Consider the following 24,943-nt stretch of genomic DNA (forward strand, 5'->3'; position numbering starts at 1 on the left):
TATATATATATATATATATATATATATATATATATATATACTTCTTTATATCCATACAGATGTTCATGACTGAAATTGAAAAATAAATATTAAATAAATAAATAAATAAATGTTTGCTCCTTTAAAAAAGTAATTTAGCTGATTTACTTGCTCATTATCGTTCCAGTAATCCATATAGCTTTTCTGTTTTCACATATACACTGTATCTTGCCCCATGTCCTGTCTCTTGTGTTGTGTTGCCAGGCGTTCTGTCCCCAGAATGTCCTCTACAGAAAGTCGAAGTGTGGACAACCCGTACGACTTCAGGCATCTGCTGAGGAAGACCTCACAGAGACGCAAGCTCATCAAACAGTACTGAAGAACATCCAACCATCTGCTCCAGCTCAGCCTGACAAAATTGTTCTGTCAGTAAATCAGTTCCTCATTGACCTTATTGATTTAATCTGCACAGGCTGGAGATTAGACTGTAAATATTGAAACTTAAACCTGTTGTATATTACGAATTATCTGTGCAATCTGTAATAGACAAATCAGCACTTTTGTTTTTTTGACCAAGTAGAACTCTTGATGCTCACATACATGAATTCTGTGCATCCTGAATCATTCTCAGACATATTTTTGGTATAAAAAATAAAAATAAACAGCTTCAGTATTCAGTCAGAAATGTTCACCTTTTGTGTAATGTCTGATTTAAACTTGAATAAATTATTTGTTTTATTTGCTTTAACGACTCACATCTTTCTTATTTCTTCACCCCAATTTATTTTTAATATATATACAGGTCCTTCTCAAAAAATTAGCATATTGTGATAAAGGTCATTATTTTCCATAATGTAATGATAAAAATGAAACTTTCATATATTTCAGATTCATTGCACACCAACTGAAATATTTCAGGTCTTTAATTGTTTTAATACTGATGATTATGGCATACAGCTCATGAAAACCCAAAATGCCTGTCTCAAAAAATTAGCATATCATGAAAAGGTTCTCTAAACAAGCTATTAACCTAACCATCTGAATCAACGACGTAACTCTAAACACCTGCAAAAGATTCCTGAGGCTTTTAAAAACTCCCAGCCTTGTTCATTACTCAAAACCGCAATCATGGGTAAGACTGCCGACCTGACTGCTGTCCAGAAGGCCATCATTGACACCCTCAAGCAAGAGGGTAAGACACAGAAAGAAATTGCTGAACGAATAGGCTGTTCCCAGAGTGCTGTATCAAGGCACCTCAGTGGGAAGTCTGTGGGAAGGGAAAAGTGTGGCAGAAAACGCTGCACAACGAGAAGAGGTGACCGGACCCTGAGGAGGATTGTGGAGAAGGGCCGATTCCAGACCTTGGGGGACCTGCGGAAGCAGTGGACTGAGTCTGGAGTAGAAACATCCAGAGCCACCGTGCACAGGCGTGTGCAGGAAATGGGCTACAGGTGCAGCATTCCCCAGGTCAAGCCACTCTTGAACAAGAGACTGCGTCAGAAGCATCTCGCCTGGGACTGCTGCTGAGTGGTCCAAAGTTATGTTCTCTGATTACAGTAAATTTTGCATTTCCTTTGTAAATCAAGGTCCCAGAGTCTGGAGGAAGAGAGTAGACACAGAATTCACATTGCTTGAGGTCCAGTGTCAAGTTTCCACAGTCACTGGGGTGTCATGTCATCTGCTGGTGTTGGTCCACTGTGTTTTATCAAGGGCAGGGTCAATGCAGCTAGCTATCAGGAGATTTTAGAGCACTTTATGCTTCCATCTGCTGAAAAGCTTTATGGAGATGAAGATTTCATTTTTCAGCACGACCTGGCACCTGCTCACAGTGCCAAAACCACTGGTAAATGGTTTAGTGACCATGGTATTACTGTGCTCAATTGGCCTGCCAACTCTCCTGACCTGAACCCCATAGAGAACCTGTGGGATATTGTGAAGAGAAAGTTGAGAGACGCAAGACCCAACACTCTGGATGAGCTTAAGGCCGCTATCGAAGCATCCTGGGCCTCCATAACACCTCAGCAGTGCCACAGGCTGATTGCCTCCATGCCACACCGCATTGAAGCAGTCATTCATGCAAAAGGATTCCCGACCAAGTATTGAGTGCATAACTGAACATGATTATTTGAAGGTTGGCGTTTTTAGTATTAAAAACACGTCTTTCATTGGTGGGATGAAATATGCTAATTTTTTGGGACAGGCATTTTGGGTTTTCATGAGCTGTATGCCATAATCATCAGTATTAAAACAATTAAAGACCTGAAATATTTCAGTTGGTCTACAATGAATCTGAAATGTATGAAAGTTTCATTTTTATCATTACATTATGGAAAATAATGACCTTTATCACAATATGCTAATTTTTTTAGAAGGACCTGTATATATGTTTAAAAATCTATTTGCTTCCCATTTCTTCTTCAATAACTACATTACCAACATCAATTTCATGGATCCATTTTGTAAAAAGTAAAATATGAAACCAGCCCCAGTGATTTCTTTTTTCCTTCAGACACAACCTTTGACCTTTAAGTGACATTTTAAAGGGGGAACAGCCCCACAGGCAGGTATCATGGCAGCTGGATCAGCTACTGTACACTCTCATGGCACAGAAACACAAACAACAAGGATGTGCTCCAGTTTTCAGCTCGGGGGAGGTGGACAACAATATTTCTCCCCGAACAGAATGTAAAATCTGCAGAGACAATAAAATGGAAGGAAAGGCTCGTTGTTTACATTAAAAAAGGTTTTAATTGAATTATGGTGTTACATAACGGCCTGCAGGAATGCATGTTGCTCACTGCCTTTTTAGACTAAAATCATTTCATGTTGAAAATGAACTCATGCACAGTCTAACTGGATTTTATAAGATGTGCAGTGTTTTCAGTAAAGGCACTCCAAGTTCAGCACATCTGTCAAACAGACAACCGTGTATGTGTTTTCCAAGGTGAGCTGGCAGCCATCTTGAAATGAGCTGGAATCAGGTGCCTTGTTGCTGTTTTAAGTGCTCTATCAATAAATTGGTATGGTATGGTAGGTGTACTTACTGATGATGATTTCTTGAACATTAATAGCAACATGTCAAAGAATATGCATCTTTTAGAGCTCAAAATATGTGTTGGGAATCAGTTTCAGCAACAACCACACCAAATTGTAGATTGTGCGTAAAATTGACTGACTTAGAGACATTTTTGTGGGGGGGTTTTTTGTTTTGTTTTTTTTTAGTTTGCTGCGGCACCTTAGACTCCAAAATGTATCAGACAGATGTTCCTCCAGTGATTATGTTCAGAAAAGTTAATTAAAATACGTCCAGTGGTTTATGAGATATAACACGGATTAATTAAATAATTTTTTTAAATTATTTATTTATTTTAACTCCGTCCAGTGGTTTATGAGATATAACACGCATACTGTTTTTTTTTTTAGTTGTTTGACTTTAAGCCTAAAAATTAAACACAAGCTGTGTTTTATTTCAGGCCAGGAATTTATTAATATTTCTGAATTACTGCATGAAGATTTATTTAAAAAGGAAAAAAAAAAACATGACAATGCCATCAGAACTCTGCCAGAAGAGGCCTTGAGTAATTTTTTATCTTTTAAAGAGGCTGCTGAGGACTTTCTCTTTATTTTAGATTTTTTTTTAATTCAAATGCTCTCAAATATTAACTTTAGAGGCCCGATAGGTTATTCAAATATCCATCCAGAATATAACAAATATATTCTGGGTTAAGCAATGTGCATCACCAAAGGGAGGAGGGATATGATGCGCACTTCGTGGTTTTGCGCCGACCCTCACATCCACCCTGCCCCCCCCCCCCCCCCCGGCTCCTCTCTCTGGAGGCGGACAATTAGAGCAAACCCAGAAAAAAGCGCCGCAGTCTGTGCGCGGATGGATTAGTTGGCATTCAGAGTCTGTGTGGAGTGTGCGTGGCGCGCAGGCAGGGGCCAACATGTTGGGGGTGTTTTTGGAGTCACGACGCGCGACGCAGCGCGGCTCGTCATGACCCTGAAGTGAATCACCATGGGGTCTTTTCTGCTGACGTGATTTTTTTTATTTTTTTTTTTTTTTTTAAAGCACGAGTCGTGTGCGCCATATTTAGCTGTTTATTATTTATTTATTTTAAATGTAGCACATTTTCATCTTGAACTTGTGTTTGCTTTCATTCCCCCCACCCCTCCCTCACTGAGTGAAAGTGGTGATCGCTGAGTGCTTCTTTTTTTTTTTTTTTTTTTGCGGATTTCTGTGCGCACACGCAGCTTCATGCCCCGCCGCGCACCTGTGGACGCTCGCTTTGTGCTTCCCGTTGTATTCGTATAGCGGCGGTGCGCGCGCGCGGTTCGGCGGCAGCAGGCAGCGCACGGCTCTGAACAGCTCCGGGCGCGTTTGGATGGGCTCCGCCGACGTGCGTGCGTCCCCCGGCTGCTCCTAACAACCATGGCTTCGCACGGCTTCTGGGCGCTCGGCGGTGATAACAACGCGGGGGCCAACACCGAGAGCCAGAGCCCCAGCACGCGTGAGTGCCTTTATTGTCTGAGAACATGCGGCTGCAGACAGCGCGTGCTCGTGCTGCTGTTTTTGGTTGAATCCATCCCATTTGTTTCTATTTCTAACAAACTTGGATGCTCTGATTTATTCTGCAGCCAGAGCTTGGTGCCAAGCGGCGGCCCAGAAATTATCTGGAGGAATCGGATCTAAATTATACGGTATGTTGCAGCATTTGTGTCCTTATTGCGTCTATTATCGTTTCTTTTTATTTTATAGTTATTGTTGGTGTTTTCCAAAGCGCTGCTGAATGTGGGGGAAGTGGAGAAAAGCGCGGAAGCGGCCGAGCAGCCGCCGCAGCCCGCTGCAGGGAGCTACGGCTGCAACAAAACAGACGGGCTCTTCTCCCACCTCTATTCAACAGGTACACACACACAACTGCACGTTTTATAAATTAAATCGACTTGAATATTTTCCTTCACGCGGAGCATGTATCATTTAATCATCCAGCAGGCCCTGTCAGTCGCTTATTGTTGTTAAATGATCGAAATTATGTTTGATATATTTGCACCTGATTGCAAAACTTTCTAACCTTCCTGAATATCTATATTAATATCAAATAATGTGTTTTATTTTAGCACTAAAAAAAAAACATTTAACAGACTATGATTATTTTAAGAATTGCATAAAAAGTCGAGTTGCGCGCGTTTCCTCTTCTTTTTCTTAGAGGTGACCTTCAGCTGAATTTCCTCTTGGCATGTGCTAAAATAGTAAATATAATTTTTAAATAAACCAGTTATTATTTTTAATTGTAAAAATGAAGTGCTGTGAATTTCTAAATGCCATTTTTATTGGAAAATCACAATTTCGACGCTCGTAAATGCAACATTTTGTGTGAGCACTCCTCCAAATCCAAATAGTTTAAAATATATATTTCCCCCTTAGACCTCTTACCTGCCTCGGACGGAGACACCAAGACGATGACCTTCCTGCAGGAGGTGGTGGACATCTTACTGGCCTACATAGTTGAGTCTTTCGACCGGGAAACGAAAGTCATTGATTTCCATTATCCCAACGAGCTGCTGCAGCTGAACAACTGGGAGCTGCAGGAAGAGCCCGCCACCCTGGATGATGTCTTGATCAGCTGCCGCGCCACTCTCAAATACGCCATCAAAACTGGTAGGTGCATGGTGGGGAAAAGGGGAATAAAATGCACAAATCGAATTATATTCTGCTTGTTTGCATGCATGTTGCACATGCAGTAAAAATGCAGCAATTTATTTTGGAGATTTTATTATTTTTGCAACATCCTGCAAAGGAGAGTAAAACAAGGACAATGCTCTGTGTTGATATAATAAAACATGATGATAAAGGAGCATCAACATGCAAGCTGTCCTCCTCCTCCTCCTGCTGCATGGCCACCAGACCGATGAAGGCAGCGGTGCAGTAAATCAGCCTCAGCAGGCTGCAGATAATAGGCTAATAATCAGGCTTCATGGGCCAAGTCCATTATTCTCTGCAGAGTGGCACATGCAGGGGAAGATTTACAGCAACAAAAGTCACGGGCCTCCTGTATTAAAAAATAAAATGACATTTTATGCTTTTTATAACAGCTTTATAACGCATCTGATTGTTATTATATTATACATTGCATTTAATTTATGAAATATTGGATTTGTTAAAAAAAAAAATAATAATAATGGTGCAGATTCTGGGAGTGTTTACCCTTCATTAAATCTCAAACGCCACCCACTGCACCACCTAACATTTTCCTCATTCTTCGCATTACTCCGAGCACCTGCAGCTATGTCTGCACTGTAATTAAAGCGTTTTAAAAGTGACAGTTCTTTTTTTTTCTTCTTCCTAAAACTGCCAACGCCTTAACATAAATCACAGCCTCTCCTTCTTCCGCCCCCCCCTCCCTCCAGCCCACCCCAGGTACTTCAATCAGCTCTCCACAGGATTAGACATGGTCGGACTGGCAGCCGATTGGCTAACATCCACCGCCAACACCAACATGTGAGTGCACGCCGCACCATTTCCACTGATTAAAACGATGACAATGGATTCCATTTCCGGTGCATCCCTCCACCACGTTCTGCTCTGCGTCTGCTCAGGCTGATAGCAGCATTTTTTTTATTTTATTTACTCAAACGTGACAAATGAACGCTGCCCCCCCCCCTTTCCCATCCCATCCCCATGCCTTTTATCCCTCCCACTCACCTCTGATCCTCATGGGGATTCAAAGGGAAGAAAATTAGCTCTGAAATTAAATTCAGGCTAATCAGAAGCCAATTGTAGATGTGTGTTTTCAGGCTGATAAACTTGTTTTTGTGACTAACGCACCCCTTTTTGACTGAAAATAAATGTAAAAAGTGTGTATTTTTGCACTGATGGGAGATTTCTGAACCACACCTAAATGATGATGTCACTGAAACAGATTTTTCTACATGAAATCTTACTTTTCCCTTTAGAAAGGACATTTACTTGCATGTGTTTCAATGAAAACCTTTTAAAATTCAATGGTTAGAAAAAGGTGAATTCAGTGCACTCTCTTTTTGCAGTGACTCATGATTGCACCACATAACCATGATGGTGTCTTGCAGGTTTACCTATGAGGTGGCCCCTGTGTTTGTGCTACTGGAGTACGTCACTCTGAAGAAGATGAGAGACATCATTGGCTGGCCCAACGGGCAAGGAGACGGCATCTTTTCTCCTGGTACGTGTACAGTGCACACGGACATGACACCCCCTTCAGGGGCTGCAAATGGAACTGGCTGTGTGTGTTGTAATGTGTCAATTTGCATTTTGATGGCACAAATGGAAACTGTTTCAAGGACAATTACCATGAAATAATTTTGAAGCCTCCTTCCAATCAGCTCAGAGTCTCTCATTCGTCTCAAACACTTCTTGGCTCTGACATTGTGGCCTGTTCTTCTTGTTTTGTCTATTTTTCATATATGTGACGACATTTTGAGCATTGGTTTCGACATCTCTCCCTTGAGGCTGTAACATCTCTGTCTGTCCTCCAGGGGGGTCTATTTCTAACATGTACGCCATGCTGCTGGCCCGCTTCAAGATGTTCCCAGAAGTGAAAGAGAAAGGCATGTCGTCTGTCCCCAGACTGGTGGCCTTCACGTCCGAACATGTAAGGCCCGAGTACTTTCAGTCGATTCACTCATGGGGAAAACATAATCCACCCTCTTTCACTTCTCGGGGCCGGGACACTATAAAATGACCAGACTTCAAATTAACCTCAGGTGTACAAAAAACAGAAATTACCATGACATTATTTATTGAACCAAAACAATAGAGCTAAAAATAGAAAAGCTGTGAATGGAAAAACTAAGCCTTCCTTTGCTGTTTCAGGATTAGGAGGGGAAGTATCAGCCAGGTGCTGCTGATCACATGTATTGATTGGCTGATCATCATCATCATTATAATAATTTTAATCAATTAGTTCTTCAGGATTGTGTTAACCCCGGGGATTTGCAAACTTTATGATCAAAAGAGCCATTTCTGCCCCTTTGCACACTAAATAAAATGTCTATTGAAACACAACGCTGATAAAATTGTATCAACTGGCTTCAAGCTTGTTGGAGGGGGCTTTTCCAGCCAGTAGGTGTGATATTATGAAACTAAAATATCAAATTATTATTCATATTTATTGATATTTTTTTTTATTTTAGGGCAAAAGAAAAGACTGTATTTATGTAAAGAAGATTTTTTTTTTTAATTATTATTATGGAGTTTACTCAACATATTTCTTCTCAACAACTTGCCTTAAAGGTATTAGGGGTGTAAATCACCAACTTTACCACAATACAATATTATATTGATTTGTTTGTTTGACGATACGATTTTTCTCAATATCACAAAGTTTGTCCCGATACGATTTCGATTCTATTCGATTCACAAAGTCTGCGATCGATATATTGCTATATCAAATGCCCATCTCATTTACATATAAATACATTTTCAAAAACAATTCAAATATTTAAATAATAGAACATTTTTTCTTATTTAATAAAAAAAAAGACCTGTTCAGTATAGTCTCACATTTCTCATGTTTAAGTGCATTTTTTAAACCAGTTAACTTAAAAGTGCCCTGATTACCTTTCACTTATAAAGAAACAAAAATAGATATTGAGCTTACATAAGATGGCTATCAATGCAGTGTTTCTTTTTCAGGTGATGAGACAAATTTGTTGTGTTTCCTGAGTATTTTAACTCAAACTGGCACCTGTTGCATACGGCACAAGTTCTGTCTGTTGAGCCGTCTTTCTGGTGGAATCAAAAATATTTCCACAGTGTTGATTTAAATCCAGCAGGAGGGTAAATTTCATTATCTGTGTTTTCTGCCTTGTCTGCCATGTTGCTGAGGTGGCCGTGTACGGAGATTGGAGTTTCAAAATAAAAGCGCATTTTAAAGATGACAATATGAATCGATGTTTTAGTTTTGCCACGATATAAATGAATCATGAATCATTTAATCGATATATCGATTTAAATCGATGTATTGTTGCACCCCTAAAAGGTATCCCCCATAACATATGTTGGATTTTAGAAAAAGATCACACTGTAAAGACAGGAAGTGAGCTAAAAAAAGTGGCTAACAAACTACTAGCATGATGTAATTAACAAGTTTTACTTCTTGTGTTAGTATCATTCACATGTCGGTAAAAGAAATGACTGGAAAACTGCTAAAGCTATCCATTTCTTGTTGTTGGTACAACGACCAATACACTTCAGTTTTATGTTAGCCTTGATCAAAACGGGACCAAAGAGCTGCATGTGGCTCCAGAGCCGCAGGTTGCAGACCCCAGTGTTAACCCAATGTCAAAGCTGAAAGACATCAGATGCTCTTGCTGCCATCAATCTGAGAATTATTTGGAAGGAGAAAATCTCTTCTCTCTATAAATATGTGGCAGAACAACTTAGCTTTGTAAAATTTTATTTAAATGAACCACATGACCTCTGGACGGAGAAAGTTTAGAGATGAGATCAAAGTAGAGGTGTTTCATGCATGGCAGCACCATTAAGGGGGAGGATTTGGGCTCATTTCACAGCCGTGGAATCTGAGCGCCTTGCAGTCATTAAGGTGACTTTTGACTCTGTAAATTCTAGAGAATCAAACGTGAGGTTGTCGGTCTGAATCTTGGACCAAACCAGGTGATGAAATAGGTTTTATAATCCAAACACAGCAGCAATTCGAAAACAGAATGGCTCAAATGGGCAACATGTCTCTGTAACCAGATGAATGAAGCCCTGCACGAAGCAACTATGTTATTGTTGCTAATTGTGGTCTGAGGATAGATTTCAGAACATGATATAAACAAGATCTTTTTGTTTTATGCTGATCCATAAAACCCTAGATGTGAAAGATGTTTGTTGTTTCTTATAAATCTCCTTGTTGCATCAAATCACACTGTTTTCTTAAATGTCAAATATTTGCCCCCCACTCCACTTCAAGAGAAATAATCTCTCACATTAGCAGCAGCTCTGCTTGATTTATTTTTTACAAAGTGTCACAAGTTAACACATGTGTTTGTGTTGGACAAACACTGCAGTGTTTGTCCAACACGAAAGGACCCGAGGTGACGAGTGTTTATATGTCACCTCCTTCATCTTTAAAGGGCATTTGAAATATGGCTGACCAAAAAAAAGCTGTTAAAGGAAACATAAATAGATCACCAGAAATATGTTTTATAGATTTATTTCCGCTCACCTCCCCTCTCGTGTTCTCTCAGAGCCATTTTTCCATCAAGAAAGGAGCCGCAGCTCTTGGCATCGGGACTGAAAGTGTGATCTGCATCAAAGCAGACGAAAGGTAAAGGGCAGTTACACCATTTTTGTGCAAAGTTTGACCATGTTTGCAAATTTATACTTAGTCACTGAGTCACTTTTTGCACAGATTGTTTTATATTCATTAACTTGAAACCTAAAAGTGTAAAATGAATAAAATATAGCAACCAAATATTGAAGGTAATAAATATTTTTTTGCTTTTTACCTTTAATATTTATCCAAGGATGTCTTCGATTATGGCAGCATTTGTTAAAATTAATAAAGGACAAATTTCTGTGTCTGTGATTAGCAGAGATAATCTATGGTTTACACAAAATATATAAGAGTTAAACATCACATCATTGTTACCTGTTTAAAATAATACTACACATTTGCTGTTTTATTTACCAGATCTTTGTTCAGTGGCATGTTTTTTGACTTGTTTCTTTATAGAGTCAATCTTTTGGTGCTTATATATCAAGTTTTACTTCTAAACTTTGCTTTTCAGGATACTAAAAGACTTTCTTTTAATCAAGCTGTAAATATATCGTACATTGTGGCTGCAGCACTTCAGAGTTTGTTAAATTTTCCTAAAGCATTTCAGCTGTCTATCAAAGGCTGTTTGCCTGTCAGCAAATTACACAAATTCCTTTAGCATGTTTTCTTGACCTCCCAGATGATTGTTGTCCATTATGCAGTCATAAATTCAAGAAAACACTTCTTGAATGTGCGTTGCTGTTTTCTTTTTGCTTTCTGTTTATTGAAGACCTTGCGTTTTAGAGTGTTTGGTTGTAAATATATAAAAACATTTTTGAGTTATCCTTCAATTCTTTATATTTTGCAATGACTTGGACTTTCCTGCACTCTGAAAGCAGTCATGACAATTCTTTCTAAATGTTCTGATCTAAATGTTATTTTTTTAAATATATGTTTCAAATCTGACTCTTCTTTTGTCCCCCACTTTTGTCATCTTTCCACAAGCTGCTCAAAATTGTGCCAAGTTAGACAAAAATTAGACAAAATTTGAGTAAAACATGAGCTAAAGTCAAAAGAAATGCTGAAAAAAATTATCAGAAAGCTTGGAAGATAATAAGAACATCTGGCTCCATGGAAATACAACATAAATCAATTACAAGTGGCTTTAAACTATTTGCATATGATAGAAATTGCATTTCCTGCGAACATACAGTGTGAATACTTACTGCTGAACAACTTGCTGAAAAACAGCTGAAATGTAGCTGAAACCTGAAAAAGCTAAAAACAGCATAAAAAGAGCTGAATAGTGTGAAATAGCAGAAAAAGCTGAAACTAGCAAAAAAAAAAAGTCTGAAAGGAGCATAACAAGCTGAAATTAGCAGAAAGAAGTTAATTAGGCTGAAAGAAGCAGAAATGAGCACAAAATAGTGGAAATTGTCTGGAAAATAAACTGAAATAAGCAAAACCAAATGAAAAGTATCTAAAAAAAGCAGCAAGAAGCCTAAATTAGCAGAAGGAAGTAGAGAGTGCACATTTTTGCCCAGTTAGGCTGAAGAAAAGTTGAAATGAGTCCAAAAAATGTGTAATGAGCTGAAAAAGCTAAAGTTAGCAAATAAAGCTAAATAGTAGCTGAAATAGCAGAAAAAGCTGAAATTAGCAGAAAGACGCTAGAAGAAGCACAAAAATGTTGAAGCTAGCAGAAAGATCCTGAAAGGAGCACAAAACAGCTAAAATAAGCTGAAAGTAGCTGAAAAAGTTTACATTTTCACAATGAAGCTGAAAGAAGCTGAACTAGAACAAAATGTGTAAGGAGTAGTAAAAAGTTGTAAACACATCTAAAGATTTGAAGGATGTAAAATGAGCTCAATTTATTTTCTTTGAGAAAAAAAATGGCAGAAAAGACTAAATCTTTCACAAAGCTAAAGTTGCACCAACACCAAAAGTCATAGCAGGATTTTCGTGAAAGAGCTAAACATTTTGATATATGATTTGTTAAAATAGCTTAAAAACTGCGAGCTAAGAATCGCACCCAAAAATGTACGGAAGAAAAATAGATCACAATAGTGTGAATGCTTCATAAGAATTCACACAATTACTGTAAACTTGTATCATCTGCTCTTATTAATTATTGTCCACAAGCAATTGAATCACCAAGGTGATGATCAAAGTAAAAAAAATAAATGAATACAGCTATTTAGATGCTCAAAATTCTTACAGTATATTTATTTTATTAATTGAAAATCTATTTATCTTCTACACATTTGTCTTCTCAGGTACAACCAATGTAATTTAGCCAAATGATTTTAACAATTTTAGTAGCATAATAAACTAGCGTCACATCGAGGAGGCATCAGTGGATGAATGTAAGATTGTTATGCATACTTGGAAGTTTTTTTTTTTAAAGACAAACCTGAACTCCATTGTTGTAAAATTGAAATTCATTTATGTAGAACATCTATTTTGGTCACTAAATGTGCAACTTCAACACCCTTTTTTTTCCAGTGGTAAAATGATCCCATCTGACCTTGAGAGGAGAATACTGGAGGCAAAACAGAAGGTACCACAACACGCGTTCACAACGTGCTTATAAATACACAGAAATGACTTTAGACAGCTTTGAGTTGATGGTTTTGTTGAACTGAAACATCCCTGATGATGATGATAATGATGATGATGATGATGATTTGTAAATATGCTGTTGTAACAAGGTGCTGCTCTGTGAGCTGTGTGTTGTTTGTTCTTGTGCAGGGGTTCGTCCCGTTCTTTGTGAGTGCCACAGCTGGTACGACCGTGTATGGAGCCTTTGACCCCCTCGTCGCCATCTCTGACGTCTGCAAAAAGTACAACGTCTGGATGCATGTGGATGTAAGTCACATATATAAGAATAGAAACATTCAAACCTCAACAAAAGGAAAATAATTCTAGTAGCTTTTATTACGTACATGCTAAATGTTAGGAGACGTCTTTTACTAAAGGAGCAGACAAAACCACACAGCTCACGACAGACTTTGGATGAATCTATTATGTCTGCCTCGCCTCTGCTCGTCGTTGACCCAGATAGGGAGCAAACCATTTCCTATCCAACACTGGCGATTAGAAAAACTGGAGCAGAGGCTGTAAATCATCTCCTCCCCTGACTTCGCCATCACAGGCCTTCTCAGCGAAGAACTCTATCTATTAAGAGAGGTGATGTAGTCCTGACAGGGGACACCTCTATTAGGAGGCACAAATGAGCTTGTCTATCAGTCTTCAGCTTTGGAAAAAAAATCAAATTTTACAAGATTTATGACTCCATGTGTTGTAGCATGTGCTTTCTGCTTCGGCTCCTTGTGGCTGAATCTTTCTCGAGCTTTTATGGAGCTGTTAATGAAAAAATAAAAAAGAACTGCAAACACCATCTTTAAACATATTTTCTCCTTCAACTTTAGAAGGCACTGCTCCTGGTGTCAAGCATGGAGGTGGGAGCATGATGTTGTGGTACTGGTGCATTGTAGAAATGAATAATGGTGATGGAGGACATCTACCTGCAAAATATTCAACTTCATCCCAGATGAAAAATGAGACAGTAAAACATGAACATAGTTGAGTCTTCCAACAAGACAATCATCCTCAACTGGTCTTTGATCACATAAATCAGATTAACATTAAGTTTTTGGAATGACCTATTCAAAACATCAACCTCATGTCAATTAAAAATGTGTGGACTATATTTAAAAGCTGGTCTTGTGCCTGGAAACCATTTTAAATTAAGGTTATCAGAAAATTGGTCCAATAGCAACCACATTTAACATGACATGTTTTTAAAAGCTACAACAAAAAAAAGGATGGATGCAGGCGGATGGCAGAGAGCAGTGGGAGGCAGAGATCACAGATCATGACATGTTGTGCTCTTTTAGAGCGTTCAGAGTTTAGAAACATTGTTTAGAATATTGCAAGAGTGTAAGAAGGGCCTTAAAAATGCCTTAATGCCTTAAAAATATATAATATAGTACATGTATTATTCCTACTTCGCAGTTGTTCACTTATAGTGGGGCTTCAGGGTACAGATCCCCGCGATAAATCAGAATCAGCTTTTTTGTCATTGCACCGAAGCACAAAGAAATTACATTTCAGTACAGCCCATCCAAGTAAAACACAAACAAACAAACATGGGGAGACGGAGGTGTCTGAGGCTGCGGCCTCGTGGGAGGCGTTGCCCTTTTCGTTTAGATAAAAAGAGAAACATGAGGGAAGTGGAGTTGTAAAACAAATCATATCTCACTCTATGTCCTAGATGGGACACAGTGTTAAAGTTGCCAAAAAAAAGTCTCGGCACAGAAATAGCAACATATTGATGACATTATAATACATATGCATAAGGAAGGTCGACGAAGGCGGTGAGTTTGTCCATGGACACTGCCAGATAGCTCCATAGTCCTGATAAGAGATGGTGCAGTGCCTATCAGCCGGCTCAGCTCTGACACAGGTCCACAGATGTCCTCGAGAAGGGAGGGGGGCAGAGCTTCTTGATCACATAACATCCAGGAATGTTTAACCTCCAGATAAACAAGGAACTACTGTATGTATAATTTAGATGCTTTGTGGTTTAAAGAAAATCCACAATTTTCTATCTTTTGCACCCAGTTCTAGTTTCATAAACTATTACATACTGTTACATACTCATATAATTCCACCTTGGAAAAAGGACTTCTGACATAAATAATTAAAAAACCTAAATTAATATGCCATTCATGTCATGAAGAGTGGATGTAAACTTCTGGCCTAGACTGTAACACCACATACAAAATTATATTAAAAGTGTGGGAAAATGTTTTAATCCCTGTACCCATAGATGTCTAAATAAATGATTATAGCTAAAACACAATTTAATTGGTATCATTTTTAAAAATTGACTTTCAGCTGACAACATTAAAGCATCAAAATGATCCTCATATTCTAGACTAAATCTATAAAGAATAATTAAAACATGCTAAAAAAACGAGCTTCTGGTCTGATTTTTGAAAACTTTACCATGATCTGTGAAAGTTTGGGGGTGTTTAATCAGCAAACATGTGTGTGTGTTTCCATCAGGGGGCGTGGGGAGGAAGTCTACTCATGTCCAGGAGACACAGATGGAAGCTGAATGGAGTTGAGAGGTGACAACATATTTTCTTTTTAACATGAAGCAAACAATTAAATAATTTAACAATGAATGATGATATTTTGAATCACCGCAGTGCCAACTCTGTAACGTGGAACCCACACAAGATGATGTCCGTTCCTCTGCAGTGTTCTGCCCTGCTGGTCAGAGAGGAGGTAACCTTTGCTTCAAGACGTCCTTTGCTTTCCTGCGTCGATCACTCGAGCTAACGCTGCAAACGTTTGACTCTGCAGGGTTTGATGCAGAGCTGCAATCAGATGCACGCCTGCTACCTGTTCCAGCAGGACAAACACTACGACCTGTCCTACGACACCGGGGACAAAGCGCTGCAGTGTGGACGTCATGTGGACATCTTCAAGCTGTGGCTCATGTGGCGAGCTAAGGTGGGGGCTCTGTTCTGGCTGCAGGAGGCAGAATGAGGAATCCAAGATGTGCTTTAATCACATAAAAACAAGCAAATGATCTTCTTGTGTGTGTCAAAACAGAAATACGCCACTAGTTTTTATGTATGTAGGACATTAAATTAATCCCAAATGCTACCGCAACTTTGGTTCAGAAATATACAAAATAAATATAACAAATATAATGGTTTTGTGATATCAATGTGCACATTATAAAATCACAAGAGCAGCTATTTTTCTACAATTTTTCATCCCTAAAATTACTCATAAAAAAAGACAAATTTTCTGGTGCAAAAACAATAAAAGGGCTACAAAAAGTACAAATGTTAAAAATAAATATAATCATGATATAATGATAGAGCCAATCATTTATCAGTGAATATAGTAATATAACAACAGAAGGAAAACCTTCAGTTTTAATATTCTAAGTCTGTGTTGCACAGCAAAAATATAATATGCATGTTTATAATAAAAGAATAAGAATTGATGAGATTTTGAGGGGGTGTCCATATTTTCGTGCAGGGCTATGCAATTGATGGCCCGCGGGCCACTTCCGGCCCACAGTTGACTTAAGTCCGGCCCATCAATGAGTTAATAAATTATAATAATTATTATTTATTTATTTGGGGGTTCTAGGTTTGGGTTTTAAGCTCTGTTTATTGCATTTATGACTCAATGCAATAAAACAAACAAATTTAAAAGGTAGCAAATCATTGTAATACTTGGTTTATTTACATAATGACTTTAATTGCTGGATGTCCGGCCCCTGAGCTGCTGGTTTTCAGAAACTGTGGCCCCCTGAGCAGTTTAGTTGGATAGCCCTGTGTTAGTAGTGGATCCAGTGTAGTGTATTAAATATGATTCTAGGAGCCAGCAGGAAATATTTCTTGCCAAACCTGAAGATAAATCCAAATATTTCACGGGTCGGATCTCACAGAAAATCTCTCCTCTCCAACAGGGCACCATTGGCTTCGAGGCTCAAATAGACAAGTGCTTGGAGTTGTCGGAGTACCTCTACAACAAGATCAAAGACAGAGAAGGCTACGAGATGGTCTTCGACGGGAAAGTACGTTCACGTTTATCCCCCACTCTCCTCTGCAGCCACAAAGCCAGAGCAAATGATCCAGCATCAGCCTGCGTTGCTCCTCTTACCTCGGTGTCATTACGGGTGACTTGATTGGCACTCGGAGTGCTCCGGCTTTGTGTTGGACGGATGCCATTGTTACTTCTAGCCTCCGGTATAATGTGCAGCCATTATGTCTAATGAATAGAATAAGAGCCTGTAATTGCTAATATGCATATGAATAGCACGCTGTCTGAAATATCCTCACTGAAGCTAAACTATGACACAAACATATGTGGGTATGGCCAGGGGGGTGGAGTTTAGTCAGTGGACACTTAGTGTCATAATGTTTCAAGGCTTATTGTTTTTCTGCTGAGCCCACCCAAAAGACTAAAGGCATCAGAGTGTGTTGAGAACAAGCGTTAGTCCTTTAGGTGCTGACCTGTACCCCCCAGTGAGCTATTAGATCAATATGAGGTTGAACGTGGACCAAGTGAAGCAGCCCAGCTGTGTAAATGAAGCTGCTGTGTTCAGCATGGTTAGTCAGCTGCTGGTAATGAACGCTTTTCCACTCACAGGCAGTTTGTCAGAGAGTCCGTCGGTTCAGCAGCCAAAACATCTGAAATGTGAGGAGCTTCAGGCTTATTGTGGAGTGGATCTACCTGCCTGATGCTGGATTACCACATGCATTTATTGTGTGAATGTTTATGAAGCATTCACATTATTGTGATCCATTTTTCTTCTGTATATTTTTTCGTATGTTTCTCGTTCTGCAATATTTGTGCTATTTCAACAAACCATATATCAAAGCGTTCAGCTCGTTCAGGACAATTCTGCTATGACTTCTGGTATTGGTGCAACTTTAGATTTTTGAAATATTTGGCCTTTTCTGTCATTTTTCCTCATAGAAAATGAATTGAGCTCATTTTACATCCTTTAAATCTTTAGATCTGTTTACAACCTTTTACTGCTCCTTTCACATTTTGTTCTGCTTCAGATTCTTTCAGCTTCTTTGTGCAATTTTTTAAAAAATGTTGCTGCTTTCAGCTTATTTCATATCAGCTGTTATTTCAGCTGTTTTGTGCTCCTTTCAGATTAATTCTGCTAACTACAACATTTTTGTGCTTCTTCTAACTTAGTTTGGCTAATTTCAGCTTGTTATGCTCCTTTCAGCTTATTTCTGCAAGTTTCAGCTTTTTCTGCTATTTCAGCTACTTTTTATCTTTTAATGCTAATTTTGGCTTTATCAGCTAATTCCACATTTTTTGCACTCATGGCAATTTTTCTTTAGCCTAATTCAGCAAAAATGTGCTCTCTTTAGTTCCTTCTGGTAATTTAAGCTTCTTTCTAATTTTTAAGCTGCTTTTCAGCTGTTATATATATTTTTTTTTTTTTTGGGGGGGGGGGGTTCTTCTCATTTCAGCTTTTTTCAGTTAATTACCACTTTTTTTGTGCTCATTTATGCTTCTTTCAGCCTAGGGCATACATGTGCTCTTTCTGCTTTCTATTGCTATTTTAAGCTTGTTCTACATTTCAGCTAGCTTTTTAGCATTTTTAAATAATTTAGTCTGTTTTCAGATAAATTCAAGTTATTCATAATAATTTTTGCTAATTTCAACCTAGTTAACTTATTTATGGTAATTTCAGCTTCTTATGCTCCTTTCAGCTTTTTCTGCTAGTTCATCTACTATTTAGCTGTTTTATGCTAATTTCAGCCTTTTCAGCTAGTACCACATTTTTAGCTCATTTCAGATCTTTCCATTTCCTTCTGATAAGCTTCTTTCTGCCTTTTCAGCATTTTTTGTGTGTGAATTTACTGGTAATGTCCTATTTTTGTGCAAATTTCTGCCTAATTCAGCAAAAATGTGTTCTGCTTTTTTTTCCCCGCTAATTAAGGCTTGTTCTTTCATTTCAACTACATTTAAGCATGTTTTTTTTAGCTAATTTCAGCTGTTTTTCAGCACGTGCTTCAGCAATAAGCATTCTCACTGCATTTTCATAGGAAATGAAATTTCTCTAGTTTTTTTTTTCTTTGTGATATAAAATGCTATTTTCAATCAAAATCCCTTTTTTGTTTTATTTATTTACTTTTTTTTTTGTTTTTTGGGGGGTGTTTCAGAAATTTTGTTTCTAGATGTTTTATCAAATTACTCCTTGTTTTTTCAAGCTTTTTTTAATTTTATTTTTACTTAGAATAGTTTTGATATTGTGATAAATAAAACCTATTTTAAAACCCCAGTGACAGTGATACTGAATGAAAAAAATATGTCTGATGCAGGAAGAGACAAAGAAAAACATGATATTGCTGAAATATCTCCAGTGAAATTCTAAAAATATAATAAATTTTTTTATTTTATTTTTTTACACATACATTAAAGTGAATGTGTCTCCATGTCCAACATTGTTACTGAATGGTTCAACTTGTGGAGATGTTTTTCTCCTTCTCTTCGTTGGTTTTATGTCTTACATCTTGTTTCCTGTGTGTTCCCTCAGCCTCAGCACACCAACGTTTGTTTCTGGTACCTCCCCCCTGGGATTCGCTACATGGAGGACAAAGAGGAGAAAAAGAAGCGATTGCACAAGGTGGGTGAGCTGAGATAAGAGACCGGACTGCAGCACGTGCTCAACACACATTTCATGTGCCAAAAAAAGCCTGCCGCTCACATCCGAGGCAACCATCACACGTCTGGCTAATTAGGCTCAGCTTACATTAATAAATATGCGCTTGACAAAAATTAAACTGATAGTTTTAAAAAAAGGGAAAGTGTCACAGAGGAAGATTTAAATTGAAATGTGTCTAATGCCTCCAGCCATTAATCATTACCATCTTTGTTATAATTCATGTGCAGACTGTTCTGTCAGCTTCTGTCAATGAGAGATGATGTAATGCTGAATGACTTTGAGGAGAAAGCCTAAATTGGAGGAGCTTTGCTTAGTTTTCACTTCTTCTGACAAAAAGTGCTGGAAATATGTCAGAAGTCTGATTTGATGGAAATCAGAAGCATGATTTGATGTTGTGTCATGTGACCTGCCAACGGTTGAGATGAAATTACGTGTTTGCATAGGATGACTATAAAAGAATGAACTTTGGTTCCACAGAGTTTTAGTTAAGCATTTAAAGTTCTGCTTTTTAAAGAAATTCTTACAATTTATTTAAATTATTATAGATTGTGTCATAGATTGAGTTATTATAAATCATCATTTACTCCAGTTTCCACCAATGAATCCATCCAGTTGCTCCGTATTCATTCAACCTTTATTCATACAGGTTAGTCAGTCCCATTGAGCCTCAGGGACTCATTTACAAGAGAGACCTGGTTTTAACAGTGTTAAAAGTAGATAAAAGTTACAAAAGTAGACAATTATAAAAATACAAATTGAGAAGAACAAATAAAAGAAAATGGTATTTAAAAAATAATAATAATAATAAAAAAACAGCTAGGTTGTAAGACAGTGTAGAAAACTAAAAACAGGAACATGTCTGTGTTGGTTTTTGCCATGACCTTAACAGATGTTTGAAGCCACTTAGAGAGGTCAAGGTTGAGAGCTTCAGATCTTTTTGCAAGATATTCCAGAAAATAGGAGCGGAGTAGGAGAAGGCCCTTTCACCTAGTTCAGTCTGCACTTAGAGAACACTGCAGGTAATAATGTCCTGAGAGCGCACAATGTAGCTGCACTCACACAGAGACATGTAGGAGGAGATGTATGAAAGCAACAGACCAAGAAGTGATTTAAAGATGAAAATGTACCAGTGAGAGAGTCTGCGTGAAGATAATGATGACCAGTTAACCAGTGAATACAGGGTGCAGTGGTGTGTACGGTAGTTGCAGCCAGTTATGAATCTTAGCGCACTGTGATAGACAGCGTCCAACATCTGCAGGGTGCTTGTAGGGGCGTTCATGTAAATAATGTCATTGTATACAATTATATACAAATATTCATTACTCATTTCCTTAAAACAAATACTGCCATTCTCACAAATATTACATAGTACACTGAACATTTAAAAATATTTCAGAGTCATCCATGCTGAAGTTTTCCCCTTCCTTTTAATGTTGCTCCTGTAGTTTTTGATCAAAACAAGTTTATTTAAAAATTTAGGCCTTTTCACTGCACAAATGTATCTGAAAAATAAATGATGGCAGCTGCTTTAGTCTTGGAGATCAACCTTCAACTGACAGGGGTTGTAGCCCTGTCTACCCCACTGGTGTCTGATTTGAGTGGAAATAATGAACTACAATAGCCTGAGGGAAAAATGGGACTTTTGTAGCTGATAGAGGAGCATAGAAAAAGACCATCTGATTACTTGTCTAAAAGCAGGGGCAATGCCAAAAGAGGTGGAGGTGGGGGAGTAAATGCCCCCCTCCCTTATAAATGTGCCTTTTCCTATAAAATTTGATGGAGTATGCATATTTGTATTGTAATTGTACTTCACCTAGTTCCGCTTGTAAGCAGACGACTTTTCAGAAGTTTGTAAAAAAAATAATTTCCTTTGTGGAATTGCATTGAATAATCTTGTGTTAGATCAAAACTCATATTGGATTGCATAGTACTGTAAGTAAGTGCTAAAATGTTTGGTTCTGTGTTGGTTTTGGCTGGTCTCATGTATCTTTATTGTAATGAATTGTTGGCAGTTTATCAAGATATGTACCATATCACCTAAAAACCAGAGATGCACAAACATAACACGCATACACATACACATGCTCTATTGTTCACTTTTCATTCATTCTTCAACCTTTATTTAAACAGATAAATCACATTGAGCCTCAAAGACTCATTTACAAGTGAGACCTGTTGGGACAGACAATAAAAAGTGGTGAAAATGACAACATAGGGTTTGAAGACAAAAAAAAAATCCTAACATGCTCTTAATCTTTGGCTGAAGGTTAATAGCATGATAATTAAAAAAAACTTGCACACAAGCACATAATGATGCCGACATTCCGCAGTGAGTGGGACGCAAGGGCGGTGAGCATGTCCAGAGACAACACAGAGAGGCACTGCCGAGTTCAGATAAAATCACTCAGTTCAAATAGTTCCCTCTGGAGAGATCCATACACTCTCGGGGGATGCTGAGGAAGGCCAAGGACGTCGGATAGAATCTAGAGTCCTGAAATGATGACAGATTCAGCTGGGTGCCTCTGATTGGTCTGTAGGCTTCCTCGTGGGAGGGGGGAAAGGCAGAGCATCAAGGTTTACAGAGCTTCCAGGCAATTAAGATAAGGTGGCCTGTCAAGGCCAGTCAGGGAGCCAAATTCAGATAAGCTCGATTGTTTTGAGAACAGGCAGAATTTTACTGACATCTACCTTGAGTCTGTGTCAGTCCACTTGGTTCTGAAATGTCCAAGTTAATGGTCACACCACATGGTCTGATCCATCCTGCCAAAAGCATTTGAGTCTGGGTGCTCGAGGCACGACCCAAGCCATCATATCAGACAGGCTGACCAGGTCCAAATTTTCTGCCAACAGCTTCCTTGTTTGTTGATAAACCAGGAACCAGCCAAATCCAAAAAAAACCAGGAAACCAGTTATCATAAATCCAATTATATATGCGTCCTTAAAATTCACAAATTGCAGCAGAGATAGACACGTCATCAAGTCTTCCAAGTTGATGGGATATCCAGCTGTGTGCATGCCAACAGGGCAAATTGGCTCATCTAAAGCCTGTCTTCTCTTCTAAGAAATGTTTTCAATTGTGTTGAGGGACCAACTGACCAAATCCATAGTAGAATTGTGATTCGAAAGATTTGTAGAAGAGAGGCTCTATAACAGTTTCACAAACAGGACAGAGCAAAGCAAAGTGGAGAGGGAAAGGAGGAGAAATGCGTCCGCCCTTGACAAGAGCAAGTGTTGAAGTTTGACTCATCTCTATAAATATTACAGACTCTCATTATCTGTTTGCTTGTAATGTGTGATTTATTTTGCTCTGACTTTCTCCTCCATGGGACTCCTCTAATCCAATGTTCTGCATGTTGTCAGGTGGCTCCAGTGATAAAAGCCAGGATGATGGAGTACGGGACAACCATGGTCAGCTACCAGCCTCAAGGAGACAAGGTCAACTTCTTCCGCATGGTGATCTCCAATCCAGCTGCTAGCTTCGAGGACATTGACTTCCTTATCGAGGAAATTGAGCGACTCGGCCATGATCTATAAGACTCCTCTCACCAAGTCCTCCTCCCACTATCACCCCTCGATGGATGAAATGTTTGTCATGAATGTACCGGTAACCATTTTCTTTGTTTTTCCTTTTTCCTCGTAAAGTTTCACAATTAAGAGTAAGTTTGAGAAAAATATTACAAATATATCCATATATTATGTACCGCAGCTTTTGTGTGGACTGACATGGGTCAAAGCTCAGTAAAAGTGCTTCTGTCTGCCTTTATTATTGTGTAGTAGCTGCAAGATTAGTGTACTTGGTGTACCTTTACATGTACTTTGTGTGATATGAAATGCTATGCTTGTGCAATAAGTCAATGAGGAAGACTTTTATTTTTGAATCATTACTCTTTTGCTGAGTATGTTGTTAAGTGCCAAATGTTGTTTTCTGATGTAAATTTAACATTTTACACTTCCAATTTAAAACAAAAAAAGCACTTCACCTTTACCTCAGCTTAATCAACTGCCTGTACACATGGAGATAGTACTTTAAGTAGTGATTTTGGACAAACTTTTATTATTTAGTGTTGTATAGCAGCACCAGCAAATGTTTGAGATGTTTCCCCAGCCACAAAAAATGTGATTAAATACATATAAATATATAAATGAATAAATATACATTTCCTCCAAAATATCATAACAGCAAGGTACTAAAATACAATTTAAAATATTATTTAATGTATCAAATACTTTTCACTCTTTATTCTTGTTTATAAGTGTTTAAAATTGTAAAAATGACTATTGCCTATACCAGATTCTTAGCTGTATATTTAGCTGATAAGAATGTTTTACGTATAGCGTAAAAAATTAAATCTAATCTTTAGTCTTTACTGGGTTGAAGTGCCATGTTTCCACATAACTCATACAAAGTATTGGTACTCTGTCATTGCTGCTTTGTGTAGCAACTCTGTTGATTACTCATAGAGTCACCTAATGCACAAACCAGTGTTACATCTTATGGCAAAGCCTATTTCTATACATGCAGTTCTGTTAAAGGTGCAACTTTAAATGTCTGCTGCCCCCAGTGGTCAATACCTGCACTGCATGCATTGGCATCTTAGTCACATTTTGCTACAATCTTTTGCATTTGTTTCAGCCTGTGTTGCTCAGAAGGTGTTTACAGCCAGAGTGATGGCTAGAATTTATTTTAAGGTTCATTTTAAACATGTTCAAACCATTCTACAGCTGAACAAATTTTCTGCTGCTCCTAATGGTTCCAAAAATAATTCAACAAAGCAACTTAGAGAGGTTGTTGTGCTGCACATTTGGACCATTTGTTGCATTTGTTTTGTATTAACTGTGTGTAGGAAGTATTGAACATTTAACTGCATGTTTGAGATAACTACCCGGGCGTACTAGAACTTACCTTGAATATTGATTTAATTTGGGATTTGAGTTGCCTGCAAGGCAACTCCATTGCCCAGTCACGATCATAGGATGTTTCTTGTTATTTTAGTTGTTGTTGTTTTTGTTTGTTTGGTTGTTTGTTTTTTTACCTAGCATCCTGTTCTGGCTGCTTCTTGTACGTTATGGGTGTAACAGGTCATCAGTGGTCATTCCTAAATAATTGTGTTATTTTTCAGTGGAAAATGACATAACTAAAGATCCGGGGAGTGACAAAAGTTCCTTCAGCTCTTCAATGAACATTTACAGCCCAGCCTTACACCTATTTGGCATCAGTTATATCCAAAACCTATATTTTAATTAAAAGAGAAAACAACAAGAGTGAAGAATTTGCCTGTCGAAATTATTTCTAAAAGATTTTCTTATCTTCTCTTTTTGGCAGAAATTTAAAAGACCAGCCTGTTCACTGATGGTTGCCCTTCAATCAGCAGCTGCTTCGAATGTTGTCAGACCATTAAATGGTTATTTGTTGTTATCATCCCCATAGGTTGTGTTCAGACTGTCCCTCCTGTGCCTCCTAGTAGGTTTAAAGGTACATCCTTATCGCTGATAATAT

The 24,943-nt window shown here is 38.2% G+C and overlaps 1 protein-coding gene across 1 annotated transcript; it reads left to right on the top strand.

Annotated features, from left to right (window-relative positions):
* Nucleotides 1-3,840: 3,840 nt before the first annotated feature.
* gad2 (glutamate decarboxylase 2) lies at nt 3,841-23,835 on the top strand. Its single transcript, XM_037694327.1, has 16 exons — nt 3,841-4,490; nt 4,618-4,680; nt 4,761-4,883; nt 5,405-5,638; nt 6,388-6,478; nt 7,066-7,178; nt 7,492-7,607; nt 10,210-10,289; nt 12,723-12,777; nt 12,969-13,085; nt 15,291-15,355; nt 15,437-15,515; nt 15,594-15,743; nt 16,720-16,827; nt 19,318-19,407; nt 22,807-23,835. Exons 1-16 carry the CDS (start codon nt 4,412-4,414, stop codon nt 22,978-22,980), a joined length of 1,737 nt encoding a protein of 578 aa, XP_037550255.1. The 5' UTR covers nt 3,841-4,411; the 3' UTR covers nt 22,981-23,835.
* The last annotated feature ends 1,108 nt before the right edge of the window (nt 23,836-24,943 follow it).

The sequence above is a fragment of the Nematolebias whitei genome, chromosome 20 (assembly GCF_014905685.2).
Source record: "Nematolebias whitei isolate Nwh7 chromosome 20, NemWhi1, whole genome shotgun sequence".
Lineage (NCBI taxonomy): Eukaryota > Metazoa > Chordata > Actinopteri > Cyprinodontiformes > Rivulidae > Nematolebias > Nematolebias whitei.